General features: G+C 43.9%; 1 protein-coding gene across 3 annotated transcripts in view; it reads right to left on the bottom strand.

Moving 5' to 3' along the window:
- Positions 1-27790, bottom strand: part of HRH2 (histamine receptor H2) — a 100583-nt gene that overhangs the window by 43209 nt on the left and 29584 nt on the right. For all 3 annotated transcript variants that reach the window (XM_066589807.1, XM_066589809.1, XM_066589808.1), the window contains exon 2: positions 23509-25086. In XM_066589807.1, coding sequence (XP_066445904.1) covers positions 23509-24638 — 1130 coding nt within the window. In that variant the 5' untranslated portion in view covers positions 24639-25086. The remainder of the gene's footprint in view (positions 1-23508; positions 25087-27790) is intronic.

Genomic DNA, 27790 nt, shown 5'->3' on the forward strand with positions numbered 1-27790 from the left:
GTGAGGTGATTGACAAGTTTATGCCAGATGTTCTAGAAGATTGGAATTAATGAAAAGTTTCGAAAAGCTGGATAGGACACGGTGTCACTGCCAAATTGCCGTCCAATTTCACTAGAACTCAGATGTCAAGCTGTATGCCAGGTTTAAGGCTTTCTGCTACTATCTCTGCTACTATTCCTAGATGCAAAAAATGCATTTGGTCAAACTCATTGGGGGTATTTGGAATGTACTGTAACTAGAGATGAGCGAACACCAAAATAACGAACTTCCCGTGATGCTCGAGGGTTCGTTTCGAACAACGAACCCCATTGAAGTCAATGGGCGACCAGAACATTTTTGTATTTCGCCGATGCTCGCTAAGGTTTTCATGTGTGAAAATCTGGGCAATTCAGGAAAGTGATGGGAATGACACAGTGACGGATAGGGCAGGCGAGGGGCTACATGTTGGGCTGCATCCTAAGTTCACAGGTCCCACTATTAAGCCACAATAGCGGCAAGAGTGGGCCCCCCCCCCTCCCAACAACTTTTACTTCTGAAAAGCGCTCATTAGCATGGCATACCTTTGCTAAGCACCACACTACCTCCAACAAAGCACAATCACTGCCTGCATGACACTCCACTGACACTTCTCCTGGGTTACATGCTGACCAACCGCCCCCCTCCCCCCCACAGCGCACACCAAAGTGTACCTGGGCAGCCTTCAGCTGCCCTCATGCCACACCACGCTCATGTCTATTTAGAATTGCGTCTGCCATGACGAGGGACCGCAGGCACACACTGCAGAGGTTGGCACGGCTAGGCAGCGACCCTCTTTAAAAGTGGCGGAGCGATAGCCCACAATGCTGTACAGAAGCAATGAGAAATAGAATCCTGTGCCACCGCCATCAGGAGCTGCACACGTGGGCATAGCAATGGGGAACCTATGTGCCACACACTATTCATTCTGTCAAGGTGTCTGCATGCCCCAGTCAGACCGGGCTTTTTAATTCATAGACACAGGCAGGTACAACTCCCTATTGTGAAGTCCCTGTCGACCCACAGCATGGGTGGCTCCCTGGAACCCACCGGTGGTACACAGAAATATCCCATTGCATTGCCCAACACAGCTGAGGTAGTAATGTCGTGCTTAATGCAGGTGGGCTTCGGCCCACACTGCATGCCCCAGTCTGACTGGGGTTCTTTATAAGTGTACAGATGTAGTAAAAACTCCGTGTGCACCTACAGCATGGGTGGGTGCCAGGAAGCCACCGGCGGTACATAGAAATATCCCATTGCATTGCCCAACACAGCTGAGGTAGTAATGTTGTGCTTAACCCTTTCCAATCCAATTTGTATATGGTTTTCCTAGGGGGCTTACTCTTTTTCTGCCGTTATACAACGGCGCTATATGCTGGCTAAAGCCAGTACTGCATGAGCTGACACGTAGGATAGGCTCCGACAGCAGAGAGGCTGGCAATATACAGTAAGAGAACCCCGACGGACGTCTACCAACAACGGAGCTGTACAGCCTTAAACCCTAATGTCTTCACAGGTCACACAGTGGACTGGAAAGGGTTAATGCAGGTGGGTTTCGGCCCACACTGCATGCCCCAGTCAGACTGGGTTTCTTTATAAGTGGAAACAGATGCATTTATAATTCCCTGTGGACCCACTGCCTGGGTGGGTGCCAGGAAGCCACCGGCGGTACATAGAAATATCCCATTGCATTGCCCAACACAGCTGAGGTAGTAATGTTGTGCGTAATACAGGTGGGCTTCGGCCCACACTGCATGCCCCAGTCAGACTGGGGTTCTTTAGAAGTGTACAGATGTATTAAAAACTCCGTGTGCACCTACAGCATGGGTGGCTCCCTGGAACCCACCGGCGGTACACAAAAATATCCCATTGCATTGCCCAACACAGCTGAGGTAGTAATGTCGTGCTTAATGCAGGTGGGCTTCGGCCCACACTGCATGCCCCAGTCAGACTGGGGTTCTTTACAAGTGGACACATGTAGGTTAAACTCCCTGTGGACCCACTGCCTGGGTGGGTGCCAGGAAGCCACCGGCGGTACATAGAAATATCCCATTGCATTGCCCAACACAGCTGAGGTAGTAATGTTGTGCGTAATACAGGTGGGCTTCGGCCCACACTGCATGCCCCAGTCAGACTGGGGTTCTTTAGAAGTGTACAGATGTATTAAAAACTCCGTGTGCACCTACAGCATGGGTGGCTCCCTGGAACCCACCGGCGGTACACAAAAATATCCCATTGCATTGCCCAACACAGCTGAGGTTACGTCAGCTGTAATGCAGGTGGGCTAAAAATTAATTTGATTACACTGTAGGCGAGGGCCCACAAAAATTGCTGTATCAACAGTACTAATGTACATCCCAAAAATTGGCCATGGCCAGCCAAGAGGGCAGGTGAAACACATTAATCGCTTTGGTTAATGTGGCTTAAGTGGTAACTAGGCCTGGAGGCAGCCCAGTGTAACGAAAAATTGGTTCAAGTTAAAGTTCCAATGCTTTTAAGCGCATTGAAACTTTTAAAAATTGTTCTGAAAAATTATTTGACTGAGCCTTGTGGCCCTAAGAAAAATTGCCCGTTCAGCGTGATTACGTGAGGTTTCAGGAGGAGGAGCAGGAGGAGGAGGAGGAGGAATATTAGACACAGATTGATGAAGCAGAAATGTCCCCGTTTTGGATGGTGAGAGAGAACGTAGCTTCCATCCGCGGGTGCAGCCTACGTATTGCTTACGTATCGCTGCTGTCCGCTGGTGGAGAACAGAAGTCTGGGGAAATCCAGCCTTTGTTCATCTTGATGAGTGTTAGCCTGTCGGCACTGTCGGTTGACAAGCGGCTACGCTTATCTGTGATGATTCCCCCAGCCGCACTAAACACCCTTTCCGACAAGACGCTAGCCGCAGGACAAGCAAGCACCTCCAGGGCATACAGCGCGAGTTCAGGCCACGTGTCCAGCTTCGACACCCAGTAGTTGTAGGGGGCAGAGGCGTCACCAAGGATGGTCGTGCGATCCGCTACGTACTCCCTCACCATCCTTTTACAGTGCTCCCGCCGACTCAGCCGTGACTGGGGAGCGGTGACACAGTCTTGGTGGGGAGCCATAAAGCTGGCCAGGCCCTTAAAGACTGTTGCACTGCCTGGGATGTACATGCTGCTCGATCTACGCACATCCCCTGCTACCTTGCCCTCGGTACTGCGCCTTCTGCCACTAGCGCTGTCGGCTGGGAATTTTACCATCAGCTTGTCCGCAAGGGTCCTGTGGTATAGCAACACTCTCGAACCCCTTTCCTCTTCGGGAATCAGAGTGGGCAGGTTCTCCTTATACCGTGGATCGAGCAGTGTGTACACCCAGTAATCCGTCGTGGCCAGAATGCGTGCAACGCGAGGGTCACGAGAAAGGCATCCTAACATGAAGTCAGCCATGTGTGCCAGGGTACCAGTACGCAACACATGGCTGTCCTCACTAGGAAGATCACTTTCAGGATCCTCCTCCTCCTCCTCCTCCTCCTCAGGCCATACACGCTGAAAGGATGACAGGCAATCAGCCGGTGTACCGTCAGCAGCGGCCCAAGCTGTCTCTTCCCCCTCCTCCTCATCCTCCTCATGCTCCTCCTCCTCCTCCTGTACGCGCTGAGAAATAGACAGGAGGGTGCCCTGACTATCCAGCGGCATACTGTCTTCCCCCGCCCCCGTTTCCGAGCGCAAAGCAGCTGCCTTTATGGTTTGCAGGGAATTTCTCAAGATGCATAGCAGAGGAATGGTGACGCTAATGATTGTAGCATCGCCGCTCACCACCTGGGTAGACTCCTCAAAATTACCAAGGACATGGCAGATGTCTGCCAACCAGGCCCACTCTTCTGAAAGGAATTGAGGAGGCTGACTCCCACTGCGCCGCCCATGTTGGAGTTGGTATTCGACTATAGCTCTCCGTTGTTCATAGAGCCTGGCCAACATGTGGAGCGTAGAGTTCCACCGTGTGGGCACGTCGCACAGCAGTCGGTGCACTGGCAGCTTAAAGTGATGTTGCAGGGTGCGCAGGGTGGCAGCGTCCGTGTGGGACTTGCGGAAATGTGCGCAGAGCCGGCGCGCCTTTACGAGCAGGTCTGACAAGCGTGGGTAGCTTTTCAGAAAGCGCTGAACCACCAAATTAAAGACGTGGGCCAGGCATGGCACGTGCGTGAGGCTGCCGAGCTGCAGAGCCGCCACCAGGTTACGGCCGTTGTCACACACGACCATGCCCGGTTGGAGGCTCAGCGGCGCAAGCCAGCGGTCGGTCTGCTGTGTCAGACCCTGCAGCAGTTCGTGGGCCGTGTGCCTCTTATCGCCTAAGCTGAGTAGTTTCAGCACGGCCTGCTGACGCTTGCCCACCGCTGTGCTGCCACACCGCGCGACACCGACTGCTGGCGACATGCTGCTGCTAACACATCTTGATTGTGAGACAGAGGAGGAGGAGGAGGAGGAGGGTGCTTTAGTGGAGGAAGCATACACCTCCGCAGATACCAGCACCGAGCTGGGGCCCGCAATTCTGGGGGTGGGTAGGACGTGAGCGGTCCCAGGCTCTGACTCTGTCCCAGCCTCCACTAAATTCACCCAATGTGCCGTCAGGGAGATGTAGTGGCCCTGCCCGCCTGTGCTTGTCCACGTGTCCGTAGTTAAGTGGACCGTGGCAGTAACCGCGTTGGTGAGGGCGCGCACAATGTTGCGGGAGACGTGGTCGTGCAGGGCTGGGACGGCACATCGGGAAAAGTAGTGGCGACTGGGAACTGAGTAGCGCGGGGCCGCCGCCTCCATGATACTTTTGAAGGACTCCGTTTCCACAACCCTATACGGCAGCATCTCAAGGCTGATGAATTTTGCGATGCGGACGGTTAACGTTTGAGCGTGCGGGTGTGTGGCGGCGTACTTGCGCTTGCGCTCGAACACTTGCGCAAGCGACGGCTGAACGGTGCGCTGAACTACACTGCTGGATGGGGCCGAGGACAGCGGAGATGAGGGTGTGGGTGCAGGCCATGAGGCGGTAGTGCCTGTGTCCTGAGAGGGGGGTTGCATCTCAGTGGCAGGTTGGGGCACAGGGGGAGAGGCAGGGGTGCAAACCGGAGGCGGTGAACGGCCTTTGTCCCACCTTGCGGGGTGCTTGGCCATCATATGTCTGCGCATGGTGGTGGTGGTGAGGCTGTTGGTGTTGGCTCCCCGGCTGAGCTTTGCGCGACAAAGGTTGCACACCACTGTTCGTCGGTCGTCAGGCGTCTCTGTGAAAAACTGCCAGACCTTAGAGCACCTCGGCCTCCGCAGGGTGGCATGGCGCGAGGGGGCGCTTTGGGAAACACTTGGTGGATTATTCGGTCTGGCCCTGCCTCTACCCCTGGCCACTGCACTGCCTCTTGCAACCTGCCCTGCTGATGCCCTTGACTCCCCCTCTGAAGACCTGTCCTCCTGAGTAAGCGTTGCACACCAGGTGGGGTCAGTCACCTCATCGTCCTGCTGCTCTTCCTCCGAATCCTCTGTGCGCTGCTCCCTGGGACTTACTGCCCTTACTACTACCTCACTGCAAGACAACTGTGTCTGATCGTCATCGTCCTCCTCACCCACAGAAAGTTGTTGAGACAGTTGGCGGAAGTCCCCAGCCTCTTCCCCCGGACCCCAGGAACTTTCGAATGGTTGGGCATCAGTGACGATAAACTCCTCTGGTGGGAGAGGAACCGCTGCTGCCCAATCTAAGCAGGGGCCCGAGAACAGTTCCTGGGAGTGCTCCCGCTCCTGAGCAGGTGTTATTGTAGTGGAGTGAGGAGGCTGGGAGGAAGGAGGAGCAGCAGACAGAGGATTCGGATTGGCAGCAGTGGACGGCGCAGAACTGCGGGTAGACGATAGGTTGCTCGAAGCACTTTCTGCCATCCAGGACAGGACCTGCTCACACTGCTCATTTTCTAATAACCGTCTCCCGCGTGGACCCATTAATTGGGCGATGAATGTGGGGACGCCAGAAACGTGCCTCTCTCCTAATCGCGCAGCAGTCGGCTGCGACACACCTGGATCAGGAGCTTGGCCTGTGCCCACACCCTGACTTGGCCCTCCGCGTACTCGGCCGCGTCCACGTCCTCTAGGCCTACCCCTACCCCTCAGCATGCTGTATTACCAGTGATTTGATTTCACAGGCAGGAAATAAATTGGCGCAAGACTGCAGGCCAAATATAATTTTTGCCCTTTTTGGAAAACGAAAGGCCCCACTGCCTCTAGTGAATGAATTATCTAAGTTTAATAACTGTGCTGTGTCCCTGCTTATGTGTCACAGAACGTGAGGGTAGCAGAGTTATTATAACTCTGGCAGAGCAGGTATTTTTTTTCCCAATTAAGGAAAGCAAATGGCGAAGCCAGCAGTAAAGCGTAGCTGGGTGCGTATGATTTAGCACTGTTCTTCACGCAGCTCACACGTCTCCACCGCCCGTAAGGACGGACAGAGGCTGGACAAATAGATTTGTTTTCAGTTTTTTCCCACCAAAAGGCAGCACTGCGTATATTCTATGAACATGAGAAGTTTAATAACTGTGCTGTGTCCCTGCTTATGTGTCACAGAACGTGAGGGTAGCAGAGTTATTATAACTCTGGCAGAGCAGGTATTTTTTTTCCCAATTAAGGAAAGCAAATGGCGAAGCCAGCAGTAAAGCGTAGCTGGGTGCGTATGATTTAGCACTGTTCTTCACGCAGCTCACACGTCTCCACCGCCCGTAAGGACGGACAGAGGCTGGACAAATAGATTTGTTTTCAGTTTTTTCCCACCAAAAGGCAGCACTGCGTATATTCTATGAACATGAGAAGTTTAATAACTGTGCTGTGTCCCTGCTTATGTGTCACAGAACGTGAGGGTAGCAGAGTTATTATAACTCTGGCAGAGCAGGTATTTTTTTTCCCAATTAAGGAAAGCAAATGGCGAAGCCAGCAGTAAAGCGTAGCTGGGTGCGTATGATTTAGCACTGTTCTTCACGCAGCTCACACGTCTCCACCGCCCGTAAGGACGGACAGAGGCTGGACAAATAGATTTGTTTTCAGTTTTTTCCCACCAAAAGGCAGCACTGCGTATATTCTATGAATAATAACTGTGTTGTGGCCCTGCCTATACAATTCTTTCCCTGCAGTATCAATGGAGGGTGGAATGCTCTGCAGAGGCGATTTTGAGAAGCCCAAAAAAAATGCAGCACAGCTAACAGCAGCCTGGACAGTACTGCACACGGATAAATATGGCCCTAGAAAGGACCGTTGAGGTTCTTGAAGGCTACACTCACTCCTAACACTCTCCCTGCCTATGCAGCACTTCTGTCCCTAATGCCAGGTGCAACGCTCTGCAGAGGCGATTTTGAGAAAAAAAAAAATCCCACTGCTAACAGCAGCCAACACACAGCTATCAGTGGCCCTAATAAGGACCTTTGGGGGGTCTTGAAGCCTACACTAACTACCAATTCTTTCCCTACAGCAGCTCCGGTATAAACAGCACTGTCCCTCATCTAACTCACCAGGCATCTGAGGCGAGCCGCGGGAGGGGCCGACTTTTATATTAGGCGAACACCTGATCTCGCCAGCCACTCACAGCAGGGGGGTGGTATAGGGCTTAAACGTTGCAGGGGGAAGTTGTAATGCCTTCCCTGTCTTTCAATTGGCCAGAAAAGCGCACTAACGTCTCAGGGAAGGAAGTGAAAGTAACCAGAACACCGCATGGTGTTCGTTACGAATAACGAACATCCCGAACACCCTAATATTCGCACGAATATCAAGCTCGGACGAACGCGTTCGCTCATCTCTAACTGTAACCCATTTGCAACCACTGACTGTAAATTTACATGCTGTTATGTGAGTAACTCTGCCGGTGATCACTGCACTTCCCAGTGGATAAAACACCTGAAACAGGCTGTTGCTAAGCGCCTGTTCGTGTGCTGTCATCGGTACCTGATTGGTTCATGTCCCAATTATATCCTCAGTTACAGCCAATCACAGTGCTAGCCGAGAAAGTTTGTATGCTACAAATGTTTTTGGCATGACAGTGCTGTAACAGCATCTGACCTCCTCTTTCTCCTCTGCTCTTCTGTCTTTGTGAGAGAGAGAGAGAAGTAGAGTGCAGTGCACATTAAACCCTTTCACACATTAACCCCTTCTATTACAATCACCTACATTATTTAGATAGTAAAGGTGGTTGTATAGCGTAACATTCATTTTTTAATTCTAAAAATAAATTTACATTTTAGTAGTGTTAGGCCCAATGTCCACGGGCAGATTTTATTTATAAAATCCGCGTGTGGCCCGCGCACGGGAGATCCGTGCATCTTGCTGCCCATAGGGATGCATAAGTATCCGTAGGGCAGCTAAAAGCATGCGTATGTGATTTCTTCCTGGCGTGCAGGTCGCACGCATGGGAAGAAATCGCATCATGCTCCATTTTCCTGCGGACCTTCCGCACGAAGCCTATGGAAGCTGCCCGTATCCGCGGCACAGCCGCAGCTGTTTTTATGCTGTGCCTCTGATACGCTGGAGAGCAGGAGATGAAAAAAAAATTGGTGTGCACGGCACATGCACGCAGCACTCTGCCGGCGTGCCCAGCATATCATCCGGCTGGAAGAAAGAAAATCCAGCCTGCACAGAGGAGAGCCCGCAGTGTCCGGAGAGGTAATAATAATAATCTTTATTTGTATAGTGCCAACTTATTCCACAGCGCTTAGAGAGGTGAGTATAATATATTTTCCTCGCCATGGCCACAGGAATGGGCATGCATGGATTTCACTGCGGGATTTAGGATTGAAATCCATGTGTGCAAGTGGACATGAGGCCTGAGTTTACATGCAGCATATTTTGCACTGAGATTTTGGTGCAAATCTGCACCAAAACCTGAGTAAAAGTTCACACCATTTGATGTGGATTTTGACACAGATCTGCAGCTGATTTCACCTTTTCAAATATAGGGCTGAGGTCTGTTGTGGATAAAAGTTAAATTCTACATCTAAGGGCGAGCACCCACTGGCGGTTGCGTTTTCCGCGCGTTTTTCGCGGCGTTTTCGCGGCTTTTCCGTTAATTTCCATTGAGAAAAATAAGGACACATATGCAACTGACAGTTCCTATGTTAAAAACGCAAACGCAACGCAAAAAAAACGCCAGTGGACAGGAACACATGTTATCTCTATGCCTGTGCAGGAAAAACGCAAAACGCAGGTAAAAAAACGCCAGTGGGTGCTCGCCCTAAATCTGCATCTAAATGGAGAATGTGACATGGATTTTCCATAGCCGAAAAGCTGCACCAATTCCTCTATGTGTGAATGTACTCTAAGGGTTCCTTCACACTGGCGAGAAAATCGGGCGATTTTCTTGCATTGCGAGTGAAAACGCATGATTATGAAACCAATGAATTTCAATAGTTTCATTCTCATTTACGGTGTTTTCAATTCTGTGATGCTGTATAAAAAAATAAACCGCAGCAATGGGAGAAGATTGCAATCCCCTGCTGCAGCTGTGACAGCCGCCCCAGGGAATTCCTTCATGCAGCAGTTTCACTTTGCTTCCAACGGGGCCGGCGGCAGCAGCAGCGGTGGCCCCATTGAAAACAATGGGAGAATATCACGATCTTCTGCCTTTGCTGTGACAGCAGAGGCAGGGGATTCCTTCATCCCTATGGGGAGTCCCCTCATCACTGAACACTGTCACAGCAGCATTAGGGTGTTCAGTGATAAGGGAACTCCCCATGGGGATGAAGGAAACCCCTGCTGCTGCTGTCACAGGCCAGTGCTGCTGCCGCCCTATTGCAAGCAATGGGTAAAAGGGATTCCCCGCAGTGATGTTTTCACATCACTTGCGTCCAGGGGTTCCACATACATTGTGAGGGCGATATCAGGCCATGATTCCCGGCCAGATCTTGCTCTGGCCAGTGTGCAGGAGCCCTTATATTAATTTATCACATAAATTAGTTATTACTGTATATTAATTAATTTAATGTAATCATCAAAACCAGGTATGTAAGAAACATTAGAAATGAAATATAAAAAAATGTAAATAAAAAAAGAATGTTACGTTGTAAGTCTCCTAAGTTGCTCAGAAATGTGTAAAACTTTTCAAATGTGCTTCCAAAGTAAAGTAAGCTATTAGAAATACATATATTACAAACATTTGTAGAATATGTATGTACATACAGTATTTGACATACTGATGTTGAAAAATTACAAATTTTTATAATTTTCCTCAATTTTGGCTTTTTTAAATAAATATAAACAAATCACATCAGTCTATTTTTACCACCTAAAAAAATATAATGTATGACAAAAAAAACTGCAAAACCTTTACAGATTTAGTTTCTGTTAAAGTGAAACATGTCAGATTTGCAAAATTTGGCCTGGTTACTAAAGCATAAACAAGCTTGGATTTGAAGGGGTAAACCAAGTTCTAGTTAACTGGTTGAGTCAAATCAGCAATATTAAATTTAGATTCTACACTATTTGCCAAGGGCTTCTTCACATCTGATTCCACCTTCAGCTTCTCAGAAGAGTTGACAGGCAGCAAAGACAGCTTAAGAAGCACAGCACTGAGGTGAACACCGAGCCCCTTTATTTGAGCTTTTAGTGGGGGTGTCAGCAATTGGACCCCCACTGATTAAAACTTTTGACATGCCACTCTGACATGTCAAAACTATTTAGTGTGGTTACTCTTTAAATACTATGGCCTATTTATCACCAATGTTCCCTCTAGGTTCTGTGCTCTGTAGTGATAGAGCTAATCCATATCACACCTTGCAGACAGGAATATCATTAATTGAGCTGATTGATCACATTAGTTTGTTGTTCTAACTCCTTACTTTCCAGATTTCCCAGTTTAGAGGAAATACTGCTTATAACTCAAACTCCTTTATTCTTGAAGCGAGAAACATGCATAATACTTGGGTATGAATCTAACTAGTCCAAGTACACTAAAAAATGCACTTTACATGTGTTTGCTCCTTAGGCCAATGTATTTTTAACCTTTTAACTCCACAGGATATAAGTTTACGTCCCTTGCACATGGCATTTAATGCAATAGGAGTGAGCCCACATTATCTCGCAGCGGAAATTGGCTGTGACTCACAGCTGGCTTTCAAATGCAACAGTCAGTATTGGTGAGAACACCCCTTACATGCCCCAATAAATGTGCTCCCTCTGTGATGTCATCGGCCTTACACTATGGCCTGTGATTGCTATTGAGAGCGGCAATGTATGGCAGCGATTACCAAAGTGATCTTAGCTTTTCTGGTTCAAGTCCCCTACAGAGATATGAAAAATGTAAAAATAGAAAATAGTTGAAAAGAAACATAAAAAAGTACCAAAAAAACAGTTTTTGTGCAATTTCCCGGTTTGGTAAAAAAAAAAAAAAAAGGAAATTGATTTAAAAAAAAAAAACAACACATATCTGTTCTCGTCATATCCAAAATAACCAGTACAATAAAATGTACACTCTAATTATCCTGCATAGCAAAAACTCTAAAGAGAAAAGCCCCTCGGAAACGCATGATTATTTTGTTAATTTTGCATCCCAAAAAAATGCAATAAACATGAACAAAAAAGCTTTATGTTCTCCAATATGGTACCAGTAAGTCTACAGGTCATTAGGCAAAAAACAAGTCCTCAAAGAGCTTTGTCGATGGAAAAATAAAATTATGTGACTTTGAATGCAGCGACCTTATGTTCAAAATAGGCCATGTCCTTAAGGGGTTAAAGTATTTCAAAAGCTCTTGATTTCATATAACGGTACTTCCATATTTATTATCTCTTTGAACTATTCTGATGTTGATTCCCCTACCCTTCCTAAAAAAACTACAAACTATAATTGCTACATATACGAAAGGCTGCTGATAAGTCTTTGGCTTTGTGTTCTTTTTTTTTTGTTTCTATGGTAACGAATGTTACATCACATGAAAGCCTTATGTGTCTAATATATGTTTTTAAAAAATTTTGTGTTTGCAGCTTATGACAAAAGTGATCTAGGCACGCCGGAAAACAAAATGGCGGAGTCTAAGGTGATATTCACAGCAAATAAGAGCAGAGGAGGGATAAAATTATTGTTTCTGTAAGGAAAGTCCACGAAGGATAGTCATGGTGATATGTCGCAGACATTGGAGGATTAATGCCCTTCATATTCTACAGTTAAGAACTGGGTTGCCCAGTTTAAAACGGGCCACTTCAGCACTAATGATGGGGAACGTCCTGGACGACCAAGAGAGGTTGTTGTTCTGGAGATCGTCGATACTGTTCACAACCTCATACTGGAGAATCATCGAATTTCAGCTAAAGGAACAGCAGACATCATGGGGATTTCTCGTGAACGTGTTTGTGTCATTATCCATGAACATTTGAACATGAAGAAGCTATCTGCAAAGTGGGTCCCCAAATGTTTGACAACAGATCAGAAAAGCATGCGGGTGAAAACTTCCCGGTCCATTTGTCAGCGTTTCCAGACTGATAAGAACTTCCTGGATCAACTGGTCACTATGGTTGAGACCTGGATTTATTTGTATGACCCTGAAACCAAGAAGCAGTCAAAAGACTTGAAGCACAGTAGTTCTCCTCACCCAAAAAAGTTCAGGGTGCAAAAATCAGCCACTAAGGTGATGGTGTCTGTGTTCTGGGATAAGGAGGGCATGCTGCTAGTGGATTACCTTCAAAATGGTTCCGCCATCAATGCAAGGTATTACATCGAACTTTTGGACCAATTAAAAGCAGCCCTGAAGGCCAAAAGCTGTCAAAAGGAATCTTGTTCCTGTAAGACAACGCCTCCGCTCACACTGCACATCGACCATGACAAAACTGGCAGAGCTAGGCTTCCAGCTGGTTGACCACCCACCTTATTCACCAGAACTAGCTCCTTCCGACTATCATCTGTTTCCAAACCTGAGGAAACACCTCAAGGGTACCAAATTTCACACCATTTCTGATGCCATGGCTGCTACGGATGACTGGTTTAAGGCACAACAAAAATCCTTCTTTTTGCAAGGCTTACAGAACTTGGAATACCAATGTAAGAAGTGTGTTGACATCAGTGGAGAGTATGTGGAATAGATGTAAAGTTTCATCTTCCTATCTCGTTTCTTTCTGGGTAAAGCCAAAGACTTATCAGCACCCCCTCGTATTTTGGCAACATAGACATAACATGATGTTGCAAGGCCCCAATGCAAAATGTGTAACGTTCACCGTAATAATACATAGTGTACGTGTAACACAGTGTGTAAGGCTGAAAAAGAACATATGTCCATCCAGTTCAACCTATTATCTTGCAATGTTGATCCAGAGGAAGACAAAAAAACTCATGAGGTAGAAGCCAATTTTCCCAATTTTAGGCAAAAAAAAAGTTCTCTCAGACTTCAATTCTTGCAATCAGAATCCCTGGATCACTCATCCTTCTTAAGGTGGTTAGACTCAAGAAGGGCGGCCAGGCTCTTCTTTACTCTTTTAGTATGTTCGCCATCACCCCGTCCTCAGGCAGAGAGTTTCATAGTCTCACTGCTCTTACAGTAAAGAACCCCCTTCTATGTTGGTGTAGAAATTTTCTTTCCTCCAGAAATAGAGGATACCTTGCCACAGTCACGGTCCTTGGGGTAAATAGATTATGGAAGAGATCCCTGCACTGACCCCTGATATATTAATATAGAAGTTATATTAGCTATCAGCCATGTTTTTTTAATTAAATAATCCCGATTTTGATAACCTATCTGAGAATTGTAGTCTGCCCATTCCATTTATTACTTTAGTTGCCTGTCTTTGTGTGTTTTAACCAGCGATTTGTAAAGAGGAAAAATAGTCTTCTCATCACGGGCCCCTATAACTCTATAACACGGTACCAAACCTTTTTTTTCCTATAACTCTATTAATGCACCGCATGATCTTATTTGCCTTGGCCTGACACTGGTTGCTCCAGTTAAGTTTACAGCTAACTCACTCTTAAATATATAAGAAATAATGGTCTGACTATCATATTACCTAATTCCTTTAGAACCTGGGGCTGTTTGCCATCTAGACAATTTGTCTATTTTAATATTTTTTAAGGTGGCCCTGCACTTCTTCCTGGTGAGATTTAATGAAGAGTTAAAGGGGTTGTCCCGCGATAGCAAGTGGGGTTAAGCACTTCTGTATGGCCATATTAATATACTTTGTAATATACATCGTGCATTAAATATTGGCCATACAGAAGTTATACACTTACCCCCTCCGGTGCTGGCGTCCCCGTCTCTATGGCGCTAACCAAAGCTGCCTTCTCCCTGGATTAGACACGCTTGCGCTGAAGGGGCCGCTCCGGCGTGCTAGCGCCGCACAGGGCTTCAGCACCGGAGGGGGTAAGTGTATAACTTCTGTATGGCCAATATTTAATGCACGATGTATATTACAAAGTGCATTAATATGGCCATACAGAAGTGCTTAACCCCACTTGCTATCACGGGACAACCCCTTTAACTTTATCACTCTGCATTTCACCTGACATTTCATTTCCCTGAGTGAATTCACTGGCAAAAAATACTTTGCTTTTCTTTATTATTTTTTAAAGGGTCAAAACTTTGTTGCAATCTTTTTTTTTTTTTTTACTATAGTTGAGAAACATTTAAAAGTTAGTTTTACTCACTTTGGAAACTAGTCTCTCTGTCTCCACTTTTACTGATTTTACTTACTTTTGACATAATTTATTTTTTTCCTTAAAGATTTTTGGTGCTTCTTCATTGCCTTCTTGTTTTAGTAGTTTATTGCACTATTTACATCTTTCTGGAACCACATTTAGTCCCCTACTACTAACCCTTTTTTTCCTGTAAGGTATGAACTGCTTACAGTGCGTATTTAAGATGCTTTTAAAAATTTTCCATTTATTGTCTGTACTCTTATTTTGAGGACATTATCCCAGTCAATAAGGTTAAGGGCATCTCTAATCTGATTGCACTTTGCCTTCCTGAAGTTTAGTATTTTTGTGGTCCCTGACAAAACACCCTATTGAAAGGCAGGTAGAAATTTATTATATTATGGTCACTATTTTAAAGGTGCCCCATGATCTGTATTTCTGTTATTTTGCCAGGTCTGTTGATTAATATACAGTCCAAAATGGCTGTCCCTCTAGTAGTGACCTGCACAAGTTGAAAAAGGTAATTATCTTGACAGAAACTTCCATGATTTCTACCAATAGTGACTCCACATATTGATTTCCCTCACACATATCTTCTCATAGTGTAGGCTTTAAACAGGGCTTTACAAACAGACAAAACCCTTCCCATGTACGTTTTTTTATGATCCCTTCTAAACAAACTATAACCCTGTAAGTTAACTGCCTAGGCACAGCCTTTGTCCAGCTAGGTCTCAGTTATTTCCACTATGTCAAAGTTTTTCAAAGACATTATTATTTTTAGTTCATTATTAACCTTATTGGTCAGACATCTATCATTAGCCACAATATGGTTTAGAAGTTCTTTGTTATTTTTTACTTTAAGTGTAGCCTTATTAACTGATCTGCCAGCTTAAACTGTACTAACCTCTTCCACCGCTTCATCTCCATTTTCATTACTTAGTCCCAGATCAAAGTCTGTGCTGTCTTTTCCCTTCTCTCTGGTTGTCCTCCCCCAGTTCCTAGTTTAAACACTTCTTCAACCTTCTAGCCATCTTCTTCCCAGCACAGCTGCACCCTCCCTTTGAAATGCAACCCATCCAAAATGTTAGAAACTGTAGCCAACAGCAAAGCCATCGAAGTTCTCCAAGAACCCAAATCCGTTCTTCCTATACCAACGTTTGAACCACATGTTTACTTCCCATGTGATATTCTTCTAAAGCAGTATACATGAGTATCTGCAATATTAAATTGTGTGATTGTACTACTTTATGGCAAATGTTCATGAGCAAAGGCTCATGAAAATGTTGGGTTACTGTAGAAAAACACCTTTGGATATTCCATAATCTCTTTGCTGAACCCTTTTCATTAAAAATGTAAGAAATCTCCCCTATAGTCAGTTTTTGTAACATTTTCAGCCTGATCTAGACACTGTAATTTAGTTTCACGGATGTCATTCCCTTGAGTTCTAATCTCGGCTTTACCTCTACTATTTCTTTTCTTTCATTTATACTTCTAACCTTTATTCTTTCCTCTCTGTCATCCATAATAAATGCCCACAAAAATTTCAACCTGTTTCTTTCTATTTAGGTTTATTTTAGTTCATACAAAAGAATTTATATAGCTACTTTTGCTTTATTGTAACATTGTGTTTGTTTTTTTTATAATGTTAAATTGAATAATAGTTTAAAAAATACTAGATATTGTAACAAGGGATAGAAAATGGGTTTCTTGACAATTGTGGTGAAGAAGCCAAATTTAAGGAAGGAAAAACTCCAAATCAGAGAGAAAGAGAAGGTGCAATATACTTAGCTAATCATACTCCTGTGCTGTTTATCCAAGCTAGCCTCCACTGAAACAGTTCTCCGTGAGGTGGGTGGAGATGTCAAGGGTAGAGATGAGCGAGCATACTCGTCCGAGCTTGATGCTCATTCGAGTATTAGGGTGCTCGAGATGTTCGTTACTCGAGACGAGCACCACGCGGTACTCGTCTCGATTAAACGAGCACTGACCATTGAATTCAATGTGCTGCAATGTGCGGCAATACAGCTGGCTCCATTGAAAGCAATGGGCTGCCGGCGATCGCGGGATGAATTGTCGGGAAGGGCTTAAATATATAAGCCCTTCCCTGCAATTCATCCAGAAATGTGTAAAAACAAAAAATATATATATACTCACCTTCGCCCGGCAGACGGAGTTCAGCGCGGCTGGCCTGCAGTGGGTGTGAAGGGGGTGTGAGTCAGACATGCCCCTGATTGGCTCAGCGCTGAACCAATCAGAGGCAGATCTCACTCACACCCATTCATGAATTCATGAATGGGTGAGTGTTGCCTCTGATTGGCTCAGCACAGCTCTCAGCTGAATGACAACAGTTCAGCACCACAGTGCAGGGGACAGCAGGAGAACATGCGGCTGTGCCCCAGCAGCTGAAGGGAGGTTAGCATCTATTTTTTTTGTTTTTTAAATCACTTTTAATTCATTTCCAGGGAATAGCTTATATGTAAAGTCCTTCCCTGAAAAAGAATTCAGGTGTGCCAGCGGACCATTGTCTTCAATGGAGTCGCCGGCAGCAGCAGCGGCTCCATTGAAGAAAATGCCTGCATTTTTATTCTTTTTTACACTAAAATCTTTCTTTTTCAGGTAAGGGCTTATATTTTTAAGCCCTTCCCGAAAATTCATCCCGCGCTCACCAGCAGCCCATTGCTTTCAATGGAGCCGGCTGTATTGCCGGCTCCATTGAATTCAATGGGCTAACATCGTTCTTCTCTGCCACAGCTGTTACAGCTGTGGCAGAGGAGAATGATCATTATGCTGACAGTGCGGGGGGGGGTCTCACTCTTGCCACTATTGTGGCTTAATAGTGAGACCTCGGAGCCCGAAATGCAGCCCTGCATGTTGCTCCTCGCCTGCCCTATCCATTTCTGTGTTTTTACATGACTTTGGTGATTTGCTAAGATTTTCACAAATGAAAACCTTAGTGGAGCACCAGTCATATACAAAAATGCTCGAGTCGCCCATTGACTTCAATAGGGTTCGTTACTCGAAACGAACTCTCGAGCATCACTGAAAGTTCGACTCGAGTAACGAGCACCCGAGCATTTTGGTGCTCGCTCATCTCTAGTCAAGGGGCATGTATATAGTGCACATGGCCATGTATTCAATTAGGGAACCCAGCCCACTAGCTAACTACAGCGCGATGAATCAGAAAGTCTGGTTGTTCAGCCAATCACAGAAACCAGCTTTCTGTTCCTTTTAAGGGCTTGGCTAGCATCTAAATTCTAATAACTTCTGTGCCACATATTAGGTTTTGATATAGTTTTGGTCTTAACTACCCAAGCTTATCTCTGACCACATTTTCTGGATTACTTTTTGTCTTATTACTTCTTTTTTTTTGACCTGTGGACCATCTAAACATCTGTTTGTTTCCCATCCTGGTTCTTGTACTCCTTCTTCTAATTTTGACCCCAACTTTGGAGACTTCACACCCTAGATTAGACAGCTCAAAGCTGATTGTAGATAAACCCAAACTGTAGATGGGTATTCATGTTATAGATAGAAAATTTTGATCAAGTGGAGAATAACAGCCATTAACACAGCATAGACAAAATACGAAGGAACAGGTTTGGGAGGACATGTGGTTAGGCATGCAAAGAAATGCAGATACTTCTTCCTTTGTTACAAGGTCGATTATAGAGAAGCTACAAGATGGAAAATGAGGGGATTTTTGATATAATTTCTAGAATCTGTAGAAGTATGTTCAAGCATCCTTAAAATAGGAGTCAAGGTCCTATCTATCTATCTATCTATCTATCTATCTATCTATCTATCTGATATATATTAGGCAAGATGTTAAATAGAGAAGTCTGGTATATAAACTATCCTTTCAACTATATGTGTATTGCTGCACTGTGCTTTTACTACATAGCCTTACATATTTAAGCTCATCTCAATCAGCTGTTGTTGTTCTTGACTTTAGTTAATTGTTAAGATCCAAAAAAAGCCACTTGCCATGGTGTAAACACGTGTTATAAGGGCATTTGACAAGTTAATGAGAACCTATGCCCCATGTCACATAGGGGCATATTAAAAATCAATAGGGGTTCCCTTGCTTTTATATCTGTCATAGTTTACATACTGACAGAATATATCCTGTAAGAAATGTGCTAAGCCTTATGTGTCTTAGAAATAAATGCAGTGCAGATTCACTGCAAAATGATTTATGAAATACAAAAAACAAGTAGAAGCCATAAAAGTCTACATGACAGTACTAATTTAGGAAAGTGCTGGATCAAAGTATTATGCGGCCATATGTTCTGGATTTGTTATATAACTATAAATAAGTTTATAAGCTGTGTTTTTAAGTTTGGCTAAATAGAACAATTAGTTCAATATCCCAACTAATTTAGGTAAACAGCAGACATTAGAAAAATTCCATAACTAAGTACTTTGCTTTTAAAGAGATTTTGAGGATAGAACAAGAAAAAGTAACTAAATGGGAAACTCTTCATTGGTCAATTACCTAGACTGAACTGCTGTAGATGTTTAGATCCAAAATACTGTATATACAGATGTTGTTTCCTTGATTTGACTTGAAAAGTATAAAAGTAAAGTTACAGTACAAGGCTGGAATATTTAAAACATATCAAATACTAATGCTCAGGCTAACTGTAGAAACAGGAAGAGATATCTCTATTTCATTCTTTAAATGATTACCTTTAGGACTATTTCTCATTGATGTCAGACCACTGGGATTACTTAACTTTTTAGGATAGCCTAAATCAAATGTTTCTGTATAAATATGTCATGTTTAGAGGTTGTCTCTTCATGGCAAATGAAGTTGGTCATGTCTAACATTTAAAAACCTCTCTGGCTAATAGAAGGGCATCTGTACAACTTAGTTTGGCCAATAGTGTTTTGTTTTTTAAATACCCACTATGAGTCGTTTCCCGTAAAAGGTTAAATTGGGTACCATGGTGATGAGAAGACATGTGACAATTTAGTTGTGTGCGACAATTTGTAGGGCTTTTTAAAAAGGGCAAACGCAAAGGACTGAGACTGATTGGTTACTCCGTGGAGAATAAGAAGAGGAATTATTTCCTGTGACAGAGTTCTTGAGGAGAGCCAAGCTATAGTGAGACAACACAGTGTGCGGGACTGCGTGGGCCAAGTGCTGGTCGAGAATGATCAGACATTGGGAGAACCGAGAAAGCGCTATAAAAAGCAGAGCGCCCTGGTCCAGTGCTTTTGAAAAGGGCAGAGGAGTGCACAAGTGACGCGAGAAAATCGCGGCAATATTGTTTTTTTGTTCATGCAATGTTTGCGCATCAGCGTTGCTTTTTCCTTGAAGCAGCCTCTGTTTTTATCTTGCAATTTTCTTACAGGTGTTGCTAGTGTTAAAAACGCATTGCACGAAAATCGCAAGTTCGTGTGCTCAGATAAATCAGAGGCTTCATAGGGAAATATAGGTAAGATTAAAAAATAGCAAAACACCAAAAAAATAGGTCATGTAGTGACTTCAGGAAACATCGCAGATGAGAATGAAGTCATTGAAAAGCATGGGTTTTATGATTCTGCCTTTTCTTGAACTCTCACATGGCTCAAAAGTCGTGCAATTTTCTTGCCAGTGTGAAGGCAGCCTTAGTCACTGATTGCTTCAGAAGGGTTGCTAATCCAGGAATTTATTCTTTCTGTCGGAAACATTTTTTTTTCTAAAATACTGAAAATTGGCTTCTACCTTATAAAGTCTTTTTGTTTTCCTCTGGATTGAAGGATAACAGGCAGAATGGGATGGACATGTGTTTTATTTCAGTCTTACATATTATGTTACTATGAAAAATAAAATCTTATATCGTTTTTATCATTCATACTTCTGCATTGTATTAATTGACATAATATGTAATATTCTATGTAGAATAATTCCAAGGCAGGATCTAAACCATGAAAGTGTTAAACTATCCTCAACAACTGTTTCCTCAAGGCTGTTTTTCCAATAACAGAATATAACTTTAGTAGTAGAATCAATGAAAAAAATTAATCGAAATCTTGATAGGTTTTAGACTCAGATCTTTGGAGTTCATAGTGGTGCAGCAGCAAGAAGGATAGAAATATTTGCAGGCTGAGATCTTAAGGAAAAAGATTATTCTGATACCAGAGTACAAAGCTGTACCATGTGAGCAGATAAGAGGAAGGACAGGATAAGACTGACTGTTAAAGTCCAGAAAGCATATTTATCTTTCACTTCTATGTTCCAACATTTATGTCCTGCTTATTTTCTCATGATATAAAACCTAAAATGCTTGGATAGGACTTGAAGAAGAAACTGAATCACAATAATGAAACAAAAGTAATGGTTAAAATATTGGAGATGTGTACTAAGGTTTATATCTAGAGACATAAGTTGAAGCTCCCAGGCACAATACAAAGTATATAATAGTATCCCCAATCTACCACTAGATACGACTTTTTGATTACTTTTTATTCCTATTTTGGAGGGCAAGAAAATACATATTCTGATCTTTTTTTTCTAGAGTGTTTACTGGTAATTTTATATTATGAGTTATTACGGATACGGAGATAACTATGTTCATCTTTCTTTCACAAATAATGCATTGTTTTATAGAAAAAAATGTGTTATTTTCTGTTAAATCACTTAAAGGGGTTGTCCCGCGAAACAAAGTGGGGGTATACACTTCTGTATGGCCATATTAATGCACTTTGTAATGTACATTGTGCATTAATTATGAGCCATACAGAAGTTATTCACTTACCTGCTCCATTGCTAGCGTCCCCGTCTCCATGGTGCCGTCTAATCTTCAGCGTCTAATCGCCCGATTAGACGCGCTTGCGCAGTCCGGTCTTCTCCCTTCTGAATGGGGCCGCTCGTGCCGGAGAGCGGCTCCTTGTAGCTCCGCCCCGTCACGTGTGCCGATTCCAGCCAATCAGGAGGCTGGAATCGGCAATGGACCGCACAGAAGACCTGCGGTCCACCGAGGGTGAAGATCCCGGCGGCCATCTTCACAAGGTAAGTCAGAAGTCGCCGGAGCGCGGGGATTCGGGTAAGTACTGGACGGTTTGTTTTTTTTATGCCTGCATCGGGTTTGTCTCGCGCCGAACGGGGGGGCTATTGAAAAAAAAAAAAAAAAAACGTTTCGGCGCGGGACAACCCCTTTAAGTATCACAGTAAGCGCTGAACACGACATCTGATGGGATTAATAATTGGGCCTTAAGAGTCACTTGGGTCAAGGAGCCTAATTAGGTGTAGAGAGGTGATTAGATAAGGAAGTACTCATTTACTGTAATCAATCCTTTTTTGGAAAAAAATAACTCCTTGTATGTGACCCTCAGTATGTTCTCTGATAAGGGGGGATATAATAACAAGGTCAAAAGTCCATGTTACCCCCTTGCCTGCGGTCAACTGAAGCTGCACAGGGAGAACTATGATCGCCTTTTCTCCTTCTTATCATCAGGGTTGCAGGCCTGAATATTTAATTTTTCTGGACTACTTATCTAAATATCTCAGACAGCCAACATTTTTTCTTGGACAGATTTGAAAACGTTACTGAATGCTAAAGATTTGAAGTTATGTATGTGTTTAGGTGAGATACTAATATGAACTCATTTTCTGGGAGCTAGAAAATGATGACAGTTAAAGTATAATAATCTGGTCAAGTATCACCAGTCTCAAAAGAGAAATCACAGATGTGGCTATTATTTTGTTGAACACTTCAAAAAAGTGTCCTATTTTTATGGAGTGCCCAGGAACTTCCAAGCAGTTGTCAACCCTGCAACTCATCCAGTGCTGACCCTCTTCTGCTCTGCAAGGGATGAAGTGACAGATGCAAATTTAGTACATGCAGCTACCAATTCTAGCTGACATACCTCAGGCTGGAATAAGGCTAGCACTGTGGCTTTGGTCTTGCTTGAAAGCCAAAACATAGCTTTCAAACTAGATCGAAATAGCATCACTAGCCCTACTCCATCTGGAGATACAGCCATTAGAATATTGCCCCCTGTATGAACAGTGCTCGAGCAGAACTGTAAGGTCCTTATCCTCTTGTTAAATCACCATACAGGAAAACTGCTAAATGGTTAAGAGATAATTAGGATTTGAATTTTGACAAATTGAATTATCAGGTATGTTTTGTGCCTTCAACTTGTCTTAAATAACTTATATATATAGAGCAAAGGTCAAGGTATATGGTCCTCATTCCAGCCTGAATTAGAAAATATTTCCATCTTAGAAAGTGATAGAATATTACTAGGATATGCCATCACTTCATGGTTATAGGGGTCCTAATCAATCCGGGGAATGTAGGAGCAACAGCACTAAATCAGTACTGTGCCTCCTCCTGTTGTGCAGGAAGATGCAGCATAGGCCAATTCAAATAAATGGGACAGGCTGCAGATGGTGGGGTTAAGGTGCTGTTGTACTCAGAAAACTTAGAAGAGGTCACATGTCTAAATCAGTGTTGTGTCTCCTTTTTAGAATTGATGGGGTTAGAGAAATGGGACCTCCATGAATTGATGGCATATCCTAGTAATTATATAACATACGACTAACACTTTGATTTTAAACACATTTTTCACAAAAAATATTGTAGGGAAACTCCTTAGAGAGTAAAAGCTGTCCATTACTAATGGGATTTTCTGAGGCAACTAAATGTAAAATAGACAAAAAGGCTATATTCACTTTTCCTATAGCCCCCTCTATCCAGTGTCATGGGTAGTACATATACAGTAGCCTGCTGAGGCCAGTGATTGGCTGAGCAGTCACATGAGCAATGAATGGCATGTGACTGCTGCAGCCTCTTTCAGGATTGCACTAGTTGAGATCAGAGAGGTGGCGCTGGATGGAGGAAAGTATTGGAAAGGTGTGTATGGCAATCTACCAGTATTGCAATCTACCAGTCAATATTTCAAATCAATAATTACCTTTCTGAAACATTTCTGATGAAAGGACTGCATTCTTTTCCATTACTTTCTTGTAGGTTATGTGGCTTGTCATCATGAATGCTCTGCATATCTTGTAGAGTTTGTTCTCCTGGACGTCGGATATGAAGAAGGGTAAGTGGCATTTCATTGCTAAGGGGACCTACACGTCTACAGTGGAGGAGGCGTTGATAAGCTGTACGAAAGTCCCTATTTAGAGCAGCATACAAAATTGGGTTGAGAGCAGAGTTGGCATAGCCTAACCACAGAACTATTAAAAAGGCTGTTTCATCAACTTCAATGTCATTCACTCCTTCATATGTAAATACAGTGAAATAAGGGAACCAACATATGATAAAGGCCCCCATCACAGCTGCCAAAGTAACAGTAGCTTTATGCTCTCGTACCGTGGGTAGTGTTGGACTAACAGCATTGCAACAATTCGCATGATTTATTCTCTTGGCTTGTTCTCTGGCAATCTTGAAGATTCTGTAGTACATGAGACACATTATGACCAGAGGAAGATAAAAAGTTAGTAAGCCATCTACTAAAACATATTCCTTGTTCAGCTCCAGTTTGCATTCTTTTTCTCCATCTTCTCTAAGGTTTTGAATAGATTTATCTTTTGTATTCCATCCGAGGTGGATCGGAAGAAAAGAAACCATAAGAGATACCACCCATATCACTCCCATAGCTATGCCTACACGGCAAGGAGTCACAAGCATGGAGTAGCGCAGTGGGGCTGTAACTCCATAGTAGCGGTCCAAGCTGATCATAAAAAGATTTAGAATAGAGGCTGTGCACAGCATAACATCCAGACTTGTATAAATATTGCAGAATGTAGATCCAAATGGCCATTCTTCATGTAATAAGTTCAAGGCTGAAAAGGGTAACACCAGAATACCCAACAAAAGGTCTGTGATAGCCAAAGAGACAATAAAGCAATTTGTCATGCTTCGGAGCCGTCGGTCAAATCCAACTGCCAGGCACACCACCACATTGCCACATATAGTAATGATTATAATTAGAACCAGCACAACTCCAATGAGCACACTATATAGGATTGATTTCCAGCATGTAGCAACTGAATCCTTAAGGTCATCATCATCCATGTCATCCATAACAGAACACATTGCTTTTAATCTGGTGGTCCTCAAAAGTTTTTATTTTGTTGCCTTATGTTCAGTGTCACAGAGTGAAATCAGATTTCATAGAGGATCCTAATTAGTCATTATTCATTATACATAGGGGTCCAGCAATGCAATGTTCAACTATACATTGCTGGACCCCACTGTATACTAAGCCATTTCTTTAACTAATCGTATCCACTGATGTATGGTTGCAAATCTGTTTATCCTTGTTCTTTTTTCCTAAGGTCAAATCAATTTGTAAAACATAAGATCTTACTTACTCCTCTACATTTGGAAGTGTTGACTATTTGTATTGTCATCCTGGAGCTCTTACTGTAATAGAAGATCATTCATAGCTGGCAGCAATAAAATTGCTCTTGCACATGTAGAAGTCTGGAGTTTGTAGCATTTTTCCTAATTAGTAGGACAGTTGTTGAAAGCCTCGAACAACCTGAAAAATGAGTAGAAAGTGGAAGTTATAAAAAAGAAAAAAAACAAGTCTTGATAAATATGTGTATGCAGGTTCTGTCATTGTTTTCAGATAGGTCCCTCACAGGCACCTCTTTTTGGCCTAAGCCTGAATTCTGGGAAATGTAGGATACCAGCAATAAATGCCCAGATGGGCTCATATGTTCAGATCAATATATGTCCTTATAACCATACATTTTTTGTACTTAGTATATAGAACATTTGTGAACTTTATGTCCACACATGGTGGTTTTGCTGTGGAATGTGGACATTCCTCATCAGACCTGCAGCACAAAATCCGCATAAAAAAATTGCACGCCCAACATTAAGAGGTGGATTCCAGACTGAAAATCTTGTGCGAAGCAGCAGTACTAACAACTGAGCCACCACACTTGTCTGTTTTGCTACAAAGAGGGGGGAAGGACAACCAAAATAAACACAAAGAGAATGTAAAAAACCCATCCAGATACAGCCCTTGGTCAGATTTAAACCTATAATTTCAACAATACAAGGCAGCCGTGCTAACAACTGAGCCACCACACTTCTTCTTTCTTCTCTCTTCTGTAGAAGGGTAAAAGATAGTGAAAAACATTAATAATTAACACATAGAGAGCATGCAAACTCCATGCAGATATTGTCCATAATTAGATATGAACCTAGAACGCCAGTGGTACAAGGCAACAGTGCTAGTCACTGAGCTTCTTTCTTTCAAGGCTCGCTGCACAGAAAAGTAATTTGTTGCGTAGGCCGGCATCTGGCAGTCGCGCGGCACACAGCAAGTATGGGGCCACCAATTGGTATGTACTGTCTTGGTATGTATGTGTGCATAATACGCCCCAAAATAGAAGATGCTGCCATCTTTATTGTGTATATTTCACGCAATATGCGTGTTCAGCAGCATGGGAGTCTATGGCAGATTGGTACAGTGTATTCCTCATGCAAAAACCCACACACGGCATACACAGTAACAATAGAGTCATGTGAAGGAGCCCATACTCCTTCTGCTACTTCTCAAGAAAGTAAAGGAAAAAATACATTCTTATTCTCCTTCATCTTTCTCTTGCCTTTCTCTTCCCCCTTAGGCCTCATGTCCACGGGGAAAATCAGGCCCGCTACGGATTCTCCATGTAGAATCTGCAGCGGGTCCCTCCTGCCCCGCGGACATGAGCGCTTAAAATAGGAATAAATCAGAATTAACTTACCTCTCACACGCTCCGGATACTTCCTTCGCTGCGGCGTCATCTTCTCTCGTCGCGGCCGGATCTTCTTTCTTCGGCTCGGCGGATGTGCATGATGACGTCGGTGACGTGCCCCGCGCATGCGCCGGGCCGAAGCAAAATGATCCGGCCGCGACTGAGAGAAGATGACGCGGCGGCGAAGAGAAGAAACGGAGCGGGTGAGTAAAATCTGATTTTTGTGTCCCGCAGATCCGGACGGCTTCCATAGGCTTCAATAGAAGCCCGCGGGAGCCGTCCCCGCGGGAGACCCGCATGAAAATGGAGCATGGTCCAGATTTTTTCATGCTCCATTTTTTTTAAAATCCCTTTTATTGACGATCCGCGGGTATTTATCTACCCCGCGGGTGGTCAATGCATCCCTATGGGATGCGGATCCGCGGGCGGGAGAAGAGTTAAAATCCACTGCGGATTTTAATTCTTATTTTGCCCGTGGACATGAGGCCTTATCCTTCTTTTGTAACTTCTTGCACTGCTTATTATTCACATTCTTCTTCTTTTTTTTACTTTTTTACTCTTCTACTTCTCCACTGAAGGAGGAGGAGGAAAAAGAAATAATAGGAAGAAGAACGAAGAAAAGCATGGTGTCACAGTCTTTAGCATTGTTTCCCTGCATTGCTGGGATTCTAGGTTCAAATATGTCCAAGAAAAGCATCAGCATTGACTCTGTATATTCTCTTTGTGCTTTTCTGTCTTCTCCCCTCTTCTGCAGAGATATAAAACTAAGTGTGGTGGCTCAGTTGCTGGCACTTCTCTCTTGCTGGTGGAATTCTAGGTTCAAATTTGCCCAATAGTAACATCTGGATGGTGTTTTAATGTTCGCTGTGTGCTTATTCCTACTGTTCTTATCCCCCTCTACAGTAGAAAAGCCAGCTACGGTGGCTCAGTTGTACCACTGCTGCTTTGTAGTACTGGAGTTCTACATTCGAAATTGACCAAGGGCAACATCTGGATGCTGCTGCAGAGAATCTGCCCTATGTGGTCCTACTCTATTAGTACCATGTTTACCTGAAAATCAGATCTACCCCCGAAAATAAGTGTAAGCCTACTTTTCAGGGAGGCTTAAAAATAAACCCTAGTTACACTACATAAAAAAAAAGAATACATTACCTAGCAGGCTTGATCCAAGTCCCTCCCGCTGCTCTCTAGAGGTTCAGCACCTTTTTTTGCAGTCCTCAGCCGCTCGTACATCATCACTTCCTGGTTACAGGATACAAAAATCCTACCTCCAGGAAGTGATGGCTGCTGATTGGTTCTTCCACTGCTGCTCAGCCAATCAATGCAGCGCTGAATAAACCATCACAGCAATTGCACTGGTTCATCCAGCACTGCATTGATTGGCTGAGTAGTGGTCGAAGAACCAAGCACAGCCATTGCTTCCTGTAGGTGTATTTTATGTATCCCGTAACCAAGAAGTGATGTTGTATGAGCGGCCGAGGACTTCAGGAAGTG

This window comes from Eleutherodactylus coqui, chromosome 2, assembly GCF_035609145.1.
Source record: "Eleutherodactylus coqui strain aEleCoq1 chromosome 2, aEleCoq1.hap1, whole genome shotgun sequence".
Lineage (NCBI taxonomy): Eukaryota > Metazoa > Chordata > Amphibia > Anura > Eleutherodactylidae > Eleutherodactylus > Eleutherodactylus coqui.